Source organism: Myripristis murdjan, chromosome 20 (assembly GCF_902150065.1).
Source record: "Myripristis murdjan chromosome 20, fMyrMur1.1, whole genome shotgun sequence".
Lineage (NCBI taxonomy): Eukaryota > Metazoa > Chordata > Actinopteri > Holocentriformes > Holocentridae > Myripristis > Myripristis murdjan.
The window spans coordinates 24198728-24213082 of record NC_043999.1 but is presented as its reverse complement, the minus strand read 5'-3'; the positions used below and the strand labels follow the sequence as shown (position 1 = coordinate 24213082).

At 39.4% G+C, this 14355-nt stretch overlaps 1 protein-coding gene across 1 annotated transcript in view; it reads left to right on the top strand.

Moving 5' to 3' along the window:
- The window catches only part of vav3 (vav guanine nucleotide exchange factor 3), a 112538-nt gene that overhangs the window by 42525 nt on the left and 55658 nt on the right, over positions 1-14355 (top strand). The window contains exons 3-8 of the mRNA XM_030079693.1: positions 5430-5488; positions 5689-5754; positions 10723-10831; positions 11976-12074; positions 13637-13705; positions 14030-14133. Of these exons, the coding sequence (XP_029935553.1) occupies positions 5430-5488; positions 5689-5754; positions 10723-10831; positions 11976-12074; positions 13637-13705; positions 14030-14133 (506 nt within the window). The remainder of the gene's footprint in view (positions 1-5429; positions 5489-5688; positions 5755-10722; positions 10832-11975; positions 12075-13636; positions 13706-14029; positions 14134-14355) is intronic.

The window sequence follows — 14355 nt, the reverse complement described above, 5'->3', positions numbered from 1 at the left end:
GGAACTCCGAACACCAAAGGAGAGGAGAGACTGAAGTGCTAGAAAATGAATGAGCTCCTTTACTGGTGCCGAGGCTCTAATTTAACCACTTGAACACTGACTTTCCCTTAAATGTGCCTTTCTACCTGGCTTCAAAGTGAGAAAAATATATATTTTTTTCATATTTTACCACTGTGTCACATCAGCGTCATTGAAACTAAGTCACTCAACCTGTGACTCTGTTTTCATGGAGTTTTCGTGACGTTTTGTATTTTGCTCTTCTGATTCATCATCCATCACTTCCCGTGTAGAGAGAATTGTGATCTCGAGACCGCAGACGTTAATTGTAGGGTTGATCTGTGATGTCTCAATTAGTGCGGATGAGATGCTTCTCTCTGATGTGGTCCCACTTTGAGCTCCGGGCTAATAAAATGTGTGAATTTTTACGTTAAATGTTTAATGCGGTATTAAATTAGGCAGTTTACAAGCTTGCATTGGTTTCCTCACGGCTGCTGAATCCTGCTGTGTTTTCACATCCAAATCTTGCATCATGCAGCTTCAAGACCTCTTCCTATCAAATATTGACATTACTTAGGATGCAGTCAGCTATATTTTTGTACTGCTGACTGAATATATCGCAGTTTGCCTTATTTTCTGCTACCCAACATCATTTTTTTCCCTTTTTTTTTTTTTTTTTTGGACAGTGTACATTTCAACACACATTTCTTTCAATAGTTGTTCAACTGCTGATGGGCAAAGTTACTGCTCCTCACACGGTGCATCTTCAAAACACCCTGCAGAAAGTCCTCTCGGCTGTATGCTGAGGGTCAGTTTTGCTGGAATGCATGTGACTCATGTGCTCGCAGAGGCCAAAAAGCACAGCGCTGCACGACTCATCCCCAAAATGGTCCGCCGGCTAAACCTGGAAAGCCTCCCAAAGCTCTGCTCAGCACACAGTAAATCTTCAGCTTTTGAGACACACTGTACCTGCCAGCTGGCCTCTGGATGTCATGTCCACCATCCATTACTGCAGAGAGAGAGAGGACGTTCTATAAACTTGGGCTAATAAGCGTCCGAGGATTACGTGGACCAAGGCTCTCTGAGGTTCTTTAATATCGGAGGATTCACACTAAAACAGCATGCGTCATTTTCACCGCATGCGGCCGTGCAGTGACAGCACCAAAAAAGGTGTGCAGTGACAAACATGTTCATTTTCACCACAGCATGTATTGAAAAGCACATATGTTGTGTTGATAATTAATGCCATGACTGTGCGACAATATGGGACTTATTGGTTAATAATCTACCCAGCAAAACAAGAACACACACCTACATTTGTGCAGAAAAAGGCCAATATCTGGCCATTTGTCTTATTTATTTGTTACTGTAAAATTTAAAATGTGGCCATCCTACATTTCTAATACATCATGATTTTCAAAATAGTACAGACTGTTTTACAAATACAAGATAAAAAGACTTGGCACAGTTTTGCCACTAACATCTTATCTTTCAAATGTGAGAAAATCACTCTCTTTTATTTGTGTGCTTTGTATTTGCCTCCAGATCAAGTGTGAATCCAGAACTTTGATGACACATTCTTTGGCACATATAAAACTTTTTGTTTCACTGGGGGGGTCTCTTAATGTGAAAATGCTGCAGCGCTGCTATTTGTGAAGTCTATAATCATAGCAGCTATTGTTAAGAGCAGAAGCCTTGGCTGTGCAGGCTGAATGCTGTTCTGTTTTATCAGGCTAAACCCGACACACTTTTTTTCTGTAACTTATTCTAAATTGGATGTTGTTATCTTTTAACCACTTACCACTCCGCCTAGACCCATTTTTGGGGGGTGAGGGGTATTCAGGGGGAAATAAAAAGTCAACAGTAGATGCCACATAGCAGAGACCCCTAAGAATTATTTGAGACCCAGCTCATCTCTGTGTCAGGTCATTATAGCCATGAACGTATTGATTTTTTTCATTTATTTACAGTGTATAAGGGGTAGAACATTATGATGAAGGTGTATGAAGCCATTCCCATGATCAATTATGTGGCATAAGGCTGATATCATTTGTTACACACATTTGGTGCAGAATGTAGCCATTGTGACCACTCGAGAATTAATAAAAATGGTCAAAAATCCCTCCAGAATACCACATTTGGACACCAAGACCTTGAGGAACACAACAGAAAAATTCATGCTTTGATTTGTTTTATACAACTCTTGACGTTTGGAGATTTCCGTAAGATTTGCATTTCTCAGCGACTGGATGGCGAGCATTCTGTTCTGGAAATTGCTCAGAAACTCCCCTTTATTATCAGCATACCTGGAAAACAAGACATCGTCTGAATGGCCTCGCTCTCTAGTCTCTGGTTGTAATGTTTCATGAGGCTGTGATAATCATAGAGGTCACTATAGGTCATTTTGTACAGTGACGTCAAGCTTTGGAAAAAGGTCTCACTATGATGAAATGGCTGCTATGGGGGCTAACATCATCACACATGAATCAAACGGGGCTCACTGAATCCTATGATTCATCCATTTTTTGTCTTATTTTATTTATTTGAAGATTATTATTACAGGATCAGTGCATAAATTGATGAAATCAATAAAGAAAAGCAATTTCAGTTTTGCGTTGAAACAGGCCGGTAGTAAGCGGCATGAATAATTGTAAACTGAGCAGCACTTGGATCGCTGATCTAAATCTAATCCCAAAGCGTTCAGTGCTAAACATTGACTCCCACCTCTGCTACGTATGATAAATACTTTAGCACAATCATCATGAATCACTGCCTGTTTGTTTATTGCCACCTCCTCTAATATTGTGTACTCAGCCAGCGCTGTCGAGCAGCTGCAGCATTGTCACCAACACACTGCGTCCTCCCACCGCTCGTCTGTTCACATGACTCCTGCTAATGTTTCCCTTTTGTCAGAGCTCCATGTCAGCAACCCGGCTCTGATTTCTGATTCACGCTGTCTTTAATGTTTTGCCACCTGCCACTTCTGCCTGTGATAATACAATGTGTCACTCCACTTAGGCTCTGACAGATAAACGGGGCTCAGGTTGGCATTTTATTATGGAGCAGATCTGGTCCAGGCAGTGTCATCCAGGTTTGATATGATGGACATGATTTATTATTTTTTTTCTTTGACCTGATTGAAATTGATTTTGATCTGATTCCACAATGCTTAGTTGTCTCATTTTGGGCTTCAGCAGACAGATTTTGTGCCTCATGATGGTCTTAATCAGTGGCTCTCAGCCTTTGTGGCTCTCAGACTGAACAGTCAGTTGAAATATTATTGCAATCACCACATGGCCAAGTGCAATATCCAAATCGTAGGAGCTGCAGTTTTATTTTGATAAAGGTACAATCTGTGACAGAAATGCGTACGGAATGAAGTATTGTGGTTCTACAGAGGCCCTGGTGTACAAATCACATTCTCCACATGTATTTTTAGAGAACATTTTTGTTTGGCACAGACCCCAGCAAACATCGCATCATTATCATTTTGACACCTTTTTCGGAGGATATTAAAAATGTGTTGCAAAACATGATCATTCCTACTTATATTGCAAATCAAATCTGCAAAATTAATTGCAAGGTTTTTTCTTTTTTTTTTTTTTTTTTTTTTTTTACAATATTGCTCAGCCCTAGTGGCTTCGGATGCATTTGAAAACAGTATCTACTTGTGATTTCCCATCACAGGCTGCATAAGAACAACTGAACAAGTCAACCCAAGAGTGATTTTTCCTTTTCAGGTTGTTTCATTTGATTAATCACCAGAGGGGGGCGGACAGGCTGAACACTATGAAGCATATGAAGCATTTTTGCAAGAAATAAAAGCAAAATTAAGAGAAACACAAAAGAAAAAACAGACATGGTAATGAACTTGTGTAATGCTGATGGTATACAGCTGTTTCAGAGCTTTTTCCAGCCTTGCGACAGTGAAATTCCAAGGGAAGCTCTGATTAGAATAACATAAGATCGACATTGTCAGCTCACAATCGCAGGTCGACATAACCATGGCAAAATATGTGCAAATGATATTATCAGTCTGAGGGATATCTGATGTTTCGAGTGGCTGATGGGACGCTCTCTCTCCCTCCTTTGTGTACCTCTGTTTTATTGCTTGTTACAGGTCGGGGGAGGGGAGGGCCTTGCCCTGTGATCAGTATTGATCTTTGAGTGCTGATGCTCAAGGGCAAATGCATCTATGACGTGTCTGTATCTCTGTGCGCCTGTGTTTGTGTGTGTGTGTGTGAGTGTGAGTGCACCGTGCACGTGCAGGCATGCTTTCATCTGCCACATCCGTGTCTTCATTATACTTACAAAAAGCATCAAAGCCCCATTGAAAATTGCGAACCAGCGGAGTTTCAAGCTGTTATTGGACAAAATATGCACGTGGAACGCGCATGCAGATGATCAAACTTCATAATTCATTCAGCACGTGGGCTCAGTGCTGCTTAATGAGGCAGGTCACACACGCAGGGTCAAGGGCGTTGCCATGACTGAGCACTGCTGCGTGAAATTACATGTCATACGAGTGGCAATCATGTCTAGCCAGCAGGGCACACCTTTAACTTCATTACAACACCAAGATCAATTAGTGACTCCCCTCTACTTTCACTGATTACCACATGCTGCTTCTTATTATTTACATACTAGGTATTTTTTTATTATTATTATTTGTACTTTCATGATATATTATTTTTATTTTTTCATTTTTCATTTCATTTTAATTTTTATAATTTTTTTTTTATTTACAAGAAGCTTTTTCCCCACAATGGGGATGATAAAAAAACACAAGAAATGGATGTTTCATTGATGTAATTGACTGTTGACTGTAGTTGACTTTCATTCACCTGCTCTGCCTTATCCTCCTCATATGGAGGTGACCTGTAATTGGTTCACACTAATGAGGGCCGGAGAGCTGGCAGTGTTGACAAATGAAATTTATGTCCTTAAAGTATTGTGATGTTGCTGCTGTGGTGTTGTAGTGTTTGAGAATGCTGCCCTCATGTGGCATTTTTCAGGAATACACAAGTGAAGTGAATGAGCCAAATCAGTTACAGTCTTTATTGCATTGTATTTGATTGTATCATGTTGTTCTATTCTATTCTATTCGATTCTATTCTATTTTGTTGTATTATATTCTGTTAGTGTATATTCTATTTGTCTTGTATTGTGTTGTATTATATTCTGTTGTGTTCTATTCTGTTTGCATTGTGGTGTATTGTGTTGTATTCTGGTCTATTGTATTCTATTGTATTCAGCTCTGTTCTGTTTGTATTGTATTTTATTATATTCTGTTCTGTTCTGTTCTGTTCTACTCTATTCTTACTGCACTATATTCCTCTGTGTATATTCTCAACAGTATGTGTAGGTGATATTATGTGTATGTCCATAAAAATGCTTCGGTTTTAATAACACGTCTTTTATTCCCTTTGCAGGTCATGGACACACTGTCCAAACTGTCCCACACAGTGCTTGCACAGCAGACTGGAATCAGGTATGTCACAGAGTTAGTTTTTGTTTTTTAACCATGTGCTTGTTTTTGAAGGGGGGAGTAATCATTATTTGGAATCATGATGTGACGATATGATGTCTGTATCTGATTCTGTAGCCCATGATTATGATCTAATAAGACTTGATGCATTATGTTACGATATAAAGTCTGACAGAGAATGCTTTGTGCATTTGCCTCCAAAGGCCCTTTCCAACAGAAGAGAGCGTTGAAGATGAGGACATCTACAACCACCTGGAGGACCTTATAGAGTATGTTTCTCTTCTCTTCTCTTCTCTCCTCTTCTCTAACTCTTGCCCTCCTGTTAAAAGTTATTGTCTTGTCCTCTCTCCCCTGTGGTCTTATATATATATATTTGTTGAAAAACTCTAATGAACTTTGTGAAGCTGAGCGTGTGTGGGCTGAGGGAGTGAGTCAACACAGTAGTCACTCTAGAGGTGTATATTGATCACGATGCAATGCAGCTCTAGTCCCTCACTGAGGGGAAATGAAGCAACCAATGAATCGCAGCACAAATCTTTTGTGATTTGTAGACTTCTTCATCTTCTTCTTCTTTTTCTTCTTCTAGTGTGTTTTATGGTGGTTGGCAAACTTTGGACTGCATTACCACCAGGCTGAAAAGCTGCCCGATATGATTTTATTTAATCTTAGACTTGTTTTTTGTTGTCATTCAAGTCCATGTTCAGGAACCCATAAAGGAGTACTATGAGCTTAAATGGTCCTCACTTCAATGCAATTTTACATTGTGTCACTTTAAAAGTGTGTGTGGGCAGTATTTTTTTTATTTTTCCTGTAATTTTCTATCATTTACATTGAGGCTATCAGGCACACTTATGAATGTGTTTCGTGTGAAAGTAAGTTAAAAATACTTTTACGGTTTAAATTCCAGTTTCCATTCCCATGTAAAATCTCCAGGCCACTTGTTTTCCACAGTGACGACTACAAAGCAGCTGCCTTCTCCAAGGCTGCCAGCACTGGCCCTGACACGCTGCTCGCTTAGCCAACCATTAACCATGTGGAACTGGGACATGCTCATCTCACCAGCCAGTGACTCAGCCTTATTCTCCTCACTTTGTGAAACAGTGATGTTTTCATGTCGATTGATAGCTGAAAGTCAGGCTAAATCTGACCCTTGTCTGAAAATGTAAATGTGAATTTGTCCTTGTTGGTAATTTCCCCTGCTCCCCTGCCCAAGTGTAAGGTTACTGGTTGAGCTCAGCTGGTCAACTGTCAACTTCACAAACTAGCCTTGTTCTTCTTGTGTCAGAAATGCTTTTTTTTCTGAATACAGCTTTGACTAAACGACAATTCATATAATTTTGATTCTTCACTGAGAACAAGAAAAATCCATGAGCCTAACCCCTGAGGAGTTACATAATCCATTTCCGAAGGGGCTCAGGCCAAAACCTTCTATCTAAATACACTGCAACAATGAAAAATGATTCTGAAGACGGCAGCCAGTAGCCAACATTTGATGACAAAATTCAGTGTTCAGTGTTCAGTATCTTGACAATATCTGGTGTTGGTATTCATAAACACCTGTGGAAGTTGATCTAAATGTTGCTCGAAACAGTTCAGGTTAAGGACTTCCCATAGACATTCAATGAAGAACTGAGCTACTAACATGATATGAATCCAAACTGCATCATACTGTATGCCTCACATTAGAGATAGACCATACTGATTGGATCCAGCATGTACAGCAATAAAAGGCCTGTTGGTCGTAGCCTCCATCTAGTCACATGTTGCTCAATGCATCTAGGAAGAAATATATTTGATTATAATATGTGTAAGTGTGGGGTGGAATTTTCAAAAACAGCTGGCACAGAGCCAAGCTTTGCTCCAGTGGAAGTGGGTGCAGACAGGTGATCTTTCTGTTAGAGTGCCTTTGGGAAGCCACGTCCTGACTCTGTGCTCTGGTCTATGTTTAGCTGTGACAGCTCGTAGTGTAGGAGGCAGCCTACCAGTCACTAGTGACAGAGAGGAGAGCGCGGGCCTGACAGCAGCCAGGATTGGATGGGAGGTGGATGTGGCAGCCTGGATTACATTGTACAGACCCGTGTTCGGCTCTCAGCTCCCATCTGCTCACTGTTGAGCAGCTATCAAATGTACACACACACACACACAGAGGCACACACATATTTGTATTGCCATAGTGCAAGGATGTTCCCTTGACTACCTGTGATGTTAACCTCAACTCTCACTGCCACATGTGTAATCTGAAAGGAGCACATCCAGCTTTTTGTGATATTGAGGTATTTCTAGTTAGGGGGATAGCGATTTATATGATTTTTAGCTTATTATATCATTATTTTTATTAGATTATTTATATTTATTTTTACATGAAATATCATTAAAGGATATCAAATCAAATCAAATCAAGTTTATTTCTATAGCCCTTTACAATAACCATAAGGTACCCAAAGTGTTTTACAACTAAGTCATAAAAACAGTTCATAAAAGCAATACATAAAAAACAATACATAATACATAAAAAAAAAAAAAAAAAAAACAATACATAAGAAAAACAGTGCATAAAACAATCAACGGGAAAGTGCTATGATATGTTCAGTGTTTTTCAACCCAGGCTGTATTAGAATGTATCATTTATAACTGTACACAGCACAATCTGATTGGCTAGCTTTAGTAACAAGAGATGTGCCACTCTGCTGCCTCTTGCTCACCTTCAACACACTCCAACAACAAGGACTCATCCAAGTACTCGTTTTTGGTCTTAAAAGCCATTAAAAATATCCATTCTGTGCATTTTCTTCCTGACACCGTGAACCCAGACTCGTCACAGCACAGAAATTTGCAAGACAGGAATTCTGAGGTCCAAGTTGAGCTCATGTAGGGGGAGAAAAACATGATGAGTGACAGAAAAGGGTGGAGGTATCTGAGTTTGGTGTTAGCTGATTTCCATTTGACAACTGGAAAATGTCCTCATTTTGGAGGATTTTCCTCAACTTTCTGTCCTTGTGCGAACATGTAATCCTCATAAGGATAGAAGTACAAGAACATGGACACACACACACACACACACACACACACACACACTATGAGTCATGCTCGGTTAGTCCAGCTGTTAAGGTAATTGGCTCAGATGTAGGCGCTCAGTGTGGCTTCACAAATGTGAGAGTCTGTGAGTGTGTGAGTGTGAGTGTGTGTGTGAGTGTGTCAGTGTGTGTTTTCTTTAACCGCTTTCATGGACATGGATTAAGTGTTGTCCCATACTAACAAGATTTGTTCAATAAAATTAAAGTCCATGTCTTTAAAACCAACACTAGGTGTGTGTTTGTGCATGTGTGTGTGTGTGTGTGTGTGTGTGTGGGCGGCTGGCATGAAGAGTTAAAAGCTCTCACCCCTCAAAATACAAGTGAGACTGGAAATGCTGCGAGTGTGTCATTGTGATTATGTACCTGTTGTGGGAAAGTGTCGCGGTGAAACACCTTTATTGCCGTGCCATGAAAATGTGTTACCGTGTGTATTTGTGTTTGAGTCAATATCAATATAGGGTACCATTTGGTGTCCCGGGCAGAAACCACTCACTTTTCATGAAAAATTTGCAAAATAACAAAACTCTGAGGGTTTATTATAAATGGCCAAACATTTAAACACACATTGGTACAGAGATACATCTTTAAAAGGGTGTTTTTCATATTTAAAAAAAATGTTCTATGATTAGATGCATGTGATTTTGCCATGTCCCAAACTCCTCTCTACTAACTTCACTGAGTGTATTAAGTAGTTAAATGATATACAATGTACAAACCTTTTACATGCTCTTGTTGCTCTCATCAAGTACTTGAATAAAATGAGTCAATTGGATCATTTATGGTCTAATGTCATAACAATAATAAACGTTTTGCATGTGTCCCTGGATTTGCTGTCCACCCCGTCATTAGGTGGTTACTGCCACTATAAGAAACCACCTGCTGTAATCAGTGACATTACCACTGCTTTGTCTTTTACAAATGGAGTGAAGAATAGCTTCTGCAGAGAGAGTACATATAAACATTTATATTTTGACAGTTTCATCATTTTATGATTGAACTTGAATGTGTTCAATCTTAATGTGTCCACCCTGTCATTGCAAAATATGAATCTATATAAATGCTTTTCAGAATTTCAAAATATGTTTGTTAAAGTATACACAGTCACCTTCCTAACTGATACATGTTGCTAGCTAATGGCCCAACATGTGCTCATTAAATGCAAACTTCAGCCAGAAACGTCCACCCTGTCATTGTCCACCCCGTCATCAAGTCTAGTTTTATAACAGTTTTATAAGTTTTTCAGTGTTTCAGAAGTCAAGTGGAGAACAAAACATATGCAGAGAAAGAAACCATTTGAAAGGATACCTATGTTTATACTTTTTGTGGTAGGCCTACATTTAGGGACCAACATGTTTTTGTTTTGTTTATATTAATCTTGTTTTTTTGTCTAGTTGAAGGTTTTATTTATTTATTTTTGCTGTCGTTGAGTGTCATTTCCAAATGTAGCCTACCTGTGCACAATTCAAAATACAGTAGGTGAAAAAAGTCATGTTTTGACAAAAAACATTTGTTGACAAAAACCATAACATTGTTTCCTTTAAATATATATGAGGCACTTCACTATTGTCCACCCTGTCATGCCAAGGTCCACCCCGTCATGTCATTGTCCACCCCGTCGTGTTCATGTTTTACGTGAATAAATTATTATTTTCACAAGTTATCAAAACCTTTTGTGTGATTTTGCTCTGAAGAGATTAGGGCCAAACAGTATTATTTCAAAGTTTGACCAGATACCTTTATTTATAGAGTTTATTCAGAAAAGAAAGTACAACTTTCACAGATTTTACATATACAAACATATTTTTCCATAATTTCTGTATTTTTGAGAGATGTTTTCCAGAAACTAAAATATATTCCTGAACGAGGGACCAAATACCTTTCTGAAAATGTACATTTTGTAATCAATATATGATTAGAACATATTTACTCTATTTAGAAATTGTCCCATGACAGGGTGGACACATTTTGCAATTCGCTTGTACTTTCTATGCTTGCAGTCAATTTATAAAAGGTGCAGGAGCTTGACCAATATGCATTTCTAACAGCTTATGGTCTACTTTATACAATGGATATGGAGTTCAGTGGAAAATCTCATCTTTTTTTGTGTGACATTGGGAAGTCTCAATGGCACTCTATACTGATATTGGCTCGTTTGTGTTGCAGTGAGAACGGGGTGGAGGATGAGGAGGACCTGTATGACTGTGTGTATGACGATGAAGACGGTGGAGAGATCTATGAGGATCTGATGAAGACAGAAGCCGTCCCTCCGCCGGTCAGTTCAGCTCCTCTGAACTTCACTCAGCTCTTCCCCAACCCCCATGCTGTCAACACCTCGTTGAATATGGACTATTTTATATGGCTTTGCTTTACAATGCATCTTTGTGTTGTGCACAGATTTGGGAAATGTACCCCATAGCCCCGTATATAACTAGAATTATTTGGTTAATTCTCAGCTCCTGAGGCCAATTAATACCCCAAAACTTCTCAGTAGTCTCCAACCAACCATTATGTTTTAACCTTGGAATTCAGAAAAGCAAGGTCATCCATTGCGACCACAGTAGACTGTTCTTCATTTAAAAAAAGAAAAAAGAAAAGAAAGAAAAACACTGAACAGGGTTCTGCATTTAACCAAGTGGCTCCACCAAGAACTATTTTCAAAAAGGTTTAGGGTTTAAGGAACTATTACAGAACTATCTGAAGAACTTTCCTGGTGGCTCTTTGGAGAAACTTCTTTAAAGAACCATATGAAGAAGTGTTTCTGTAAATAAACTGTCCTTTGAAGAACCATGGTCTAAAAGGTTCTTCATAGAATCAGAATTGATTCTCCAATAGTTCCGTTATGAAGAGCTATTTTTAGTTCCAGCTTTATGTTTCTTTTAAGAAATGAGAATGAACTGGTCCTTTAAAGAACATTGGTCTGAAAGGTTCTGTGTGCAACCAGGAAAAAAGTCTGATATGAAGACCTTAAAAAGTTTAAAATGAAATGAAAAGTTATCAATATTTGTTTTTTTCTCACAGGCTTACAGGTTTCTTTTTCAGAGAATCATGATGTATTTTTAATTACAGGCGCACTATGCAAAACTAGGGTTGATTCAAATAAGGATCATTTACACTCAACTGAGAAAAGTGTGGAATAGGCACATAATTCATTAGTGAATGGAGCCGGTGATAAGAACCATGTCAACCTGTTTGAGAACTTTAGTAGCCTGTTGTTACTTTTTGTTTCTCTCTTTTTTCCCCCACTTTATTCTTTCTGCATGTGTTTCTGACCTTGCTCAAAAGATCACACTGGCCACATCTGGCTTAACAGTCAGCAGTTTGTCAGCCCACAGCACTGACTTACAGTGTCTTTGTGTGTGCGCGTGCGTGTGTGTGTGTGTGTGTGTGTGTGTGTGTGTGTGTGTGTGTGTGTGTAGGTGTTCCAGAAGGCAGAGACTGACATCAGGAGCTGCTGTCTAACAGAGATCAAGCAGACAGAGGAGAAGTACACTGAGACCCTGGAGTCAATAGAGAAGGTGACTGACTGATGGGGTTGCTTTGTCTCGGACTTCACAATAGGATTTGATGTTAACACCATGTCATGGTGCAATTAAAGCATATGATGTTGTTTTTTTTAGTGTTTAGCTTTACCTCTTAAGTAAAGAATAATGTAAAGAATGCAGACTTCTGTGAGCTGTTCTGCAGACATAATAACATTCAACCCCTTTAACCTTCATTTTCCCTTTAATTTGCCCTTTGAACTTTGGTAGAGAGTTGGGTTGTATATTTAACATGAGTCCACATTGAAATATCATCATTAGTTCCTTGGGGCTACTAATCCACAATTCTGTATATCTATCTCTCCATTCACTTCCATTGTGCAGAAAAACTGGTCCCGATATAACACTTTCAGCACATAAAAAACCTGCAACCAAGGTTGATTACTGTGTTTCCTGTGCCTGGTCCTTGGTGGTGGGTGATGTCACCACCCACAGGATACAACAGGTGGTGACATCACCTGCCACCAAAGACCAGGCACCCAACTTTACACAATCAGAGGTCAGACCACAGAGATTTGGGTTAGCGTTTACTCAATAACACTGGTAACCGTTATCTATAATCTCACCTCTCTCCCCAGCTGTGAGGTAGCAATCATTGACTCGGTTGATTCAGGCACAAACCGAATGAGACTAGATCAGAGTAGAAGTTGAGTTAAGTTAAGTTAAGTTAAGTTAAGTTAAGTTAAACTTTATTATCCCAGAAGGGAAATTAATTTGGTCGACTTTCGCACTCCATTGCTACCAGAGTAGAAGTAAAGTAGATTGTCTGTGGATGGAAGTATTCCAAGTACTTTGATTTTACCCAGTAAACAAACAAGAGAAGCACTTGGCAACAAATTTGGTTTCCTGATCATCCACACCAGGGAGATCTGACTGATCCAGATTTTAGAAGGGAGCACTCACCAGTTTTGGGGGATGTAATGGAAAAAATAATAATTAGTCTAACAAAGCACTGCTCCCAGAGACAACTTACTAAAGAAATACTTTTAATTTTGAAATAAATAATGACTGATGAGTAATATCTTACTGTTTCTGAGTAACAAAGCCAACGCTGTTGAGAATAAGGTGTTCTTAAAGACTAAAACTATGAAAGCAGCTCTTTTGTAACAGATGTTTTCCACCTACCACGCACTTTTACGGACTATGGGCGGTCCCACAACTCATAGCACCTGATCACAGCTACTTGTCTTCTCTCTCTTGTGTACGTTCATATCTGGAAAAAGCTCGCCTGATTTCCCAGCAGAGTATCTCAGTAGATGACTTTCGATATGAAGTAGATGGTGGAATTTAGTTTGTGCTTGCCCGGTCCTTTGAGATGTAGAGGTGACTGTGCGGCGGGAGGTTTTCTGAGAGGAAATCATTATATTGCAAACTCTGAAAATGAGATTATTGTCGTGACCCAGACAGGCCTCTTGTTTTTGCTGATGGCAGCCGTTTGCAACTTGGCCCCATAATATAATAGCCACTCGCAAAATGACTTTCCCACTCCTATTCTGGAGGGACGAGCTTCATTTTCTTGCATTCTCTCTCTGCTGCAGCACTTTATGATGCCCCTCACCATGTTTTTATCCACGGCGGAGATGGAGAAGGTGTTTGTGAATATACCGGTAAGCCATAGGCTTTGGCCAAGTAGTACAAGAATGCAACCCAGCGGTTCTCATTCTTTATGGCAAGAAAACTTTTAAACAAGCAGGGTTATTTTCACAGATTAAAACCTGTGCTTGAATCTACACAAGAACATAAAGATCATCATTTGGTGTCCAAGTTTATGCTTGGTTTAACTTTATTTGAAGAGAGTCACAAGCTAAAAAGGTTGAGAACCACTAATCTAACCCCTATTGCATTGTGCACTTAAAAGTTTTAGTTTGGTTTCGATAACAAGACCATATCCGTGCAGAGCTGCAGTAAAGTGTCTATGTGTTGCCTTTCAGGATCTTGTGAAAGTTCACAAAGGTCTCCTGCTTGAAATCCAAGACTCAGTCCAACACAAAAGTGCCCAGAACCTTTACCAGATCTTCATCACCTTCAAAGAAAGGTACCCATTTACTAATTCTTGTACTTTCCTTCTTCTGTCTCTTTCAGGGTGCCTGTAAAAGTCAGGGTCCTTCAGAAGTCTGGAAGTGTGAAAATAGCCTAAGCTTCAGCCCTTAGAAAATGTTATAATGCCTTAAATTCAGGTAGCGAAGGACTTATTTTTTCACCATGCAGTGACAAGTTTCTTTTCCCTGCTTGTGCATTCATAGACTGATACAGAACA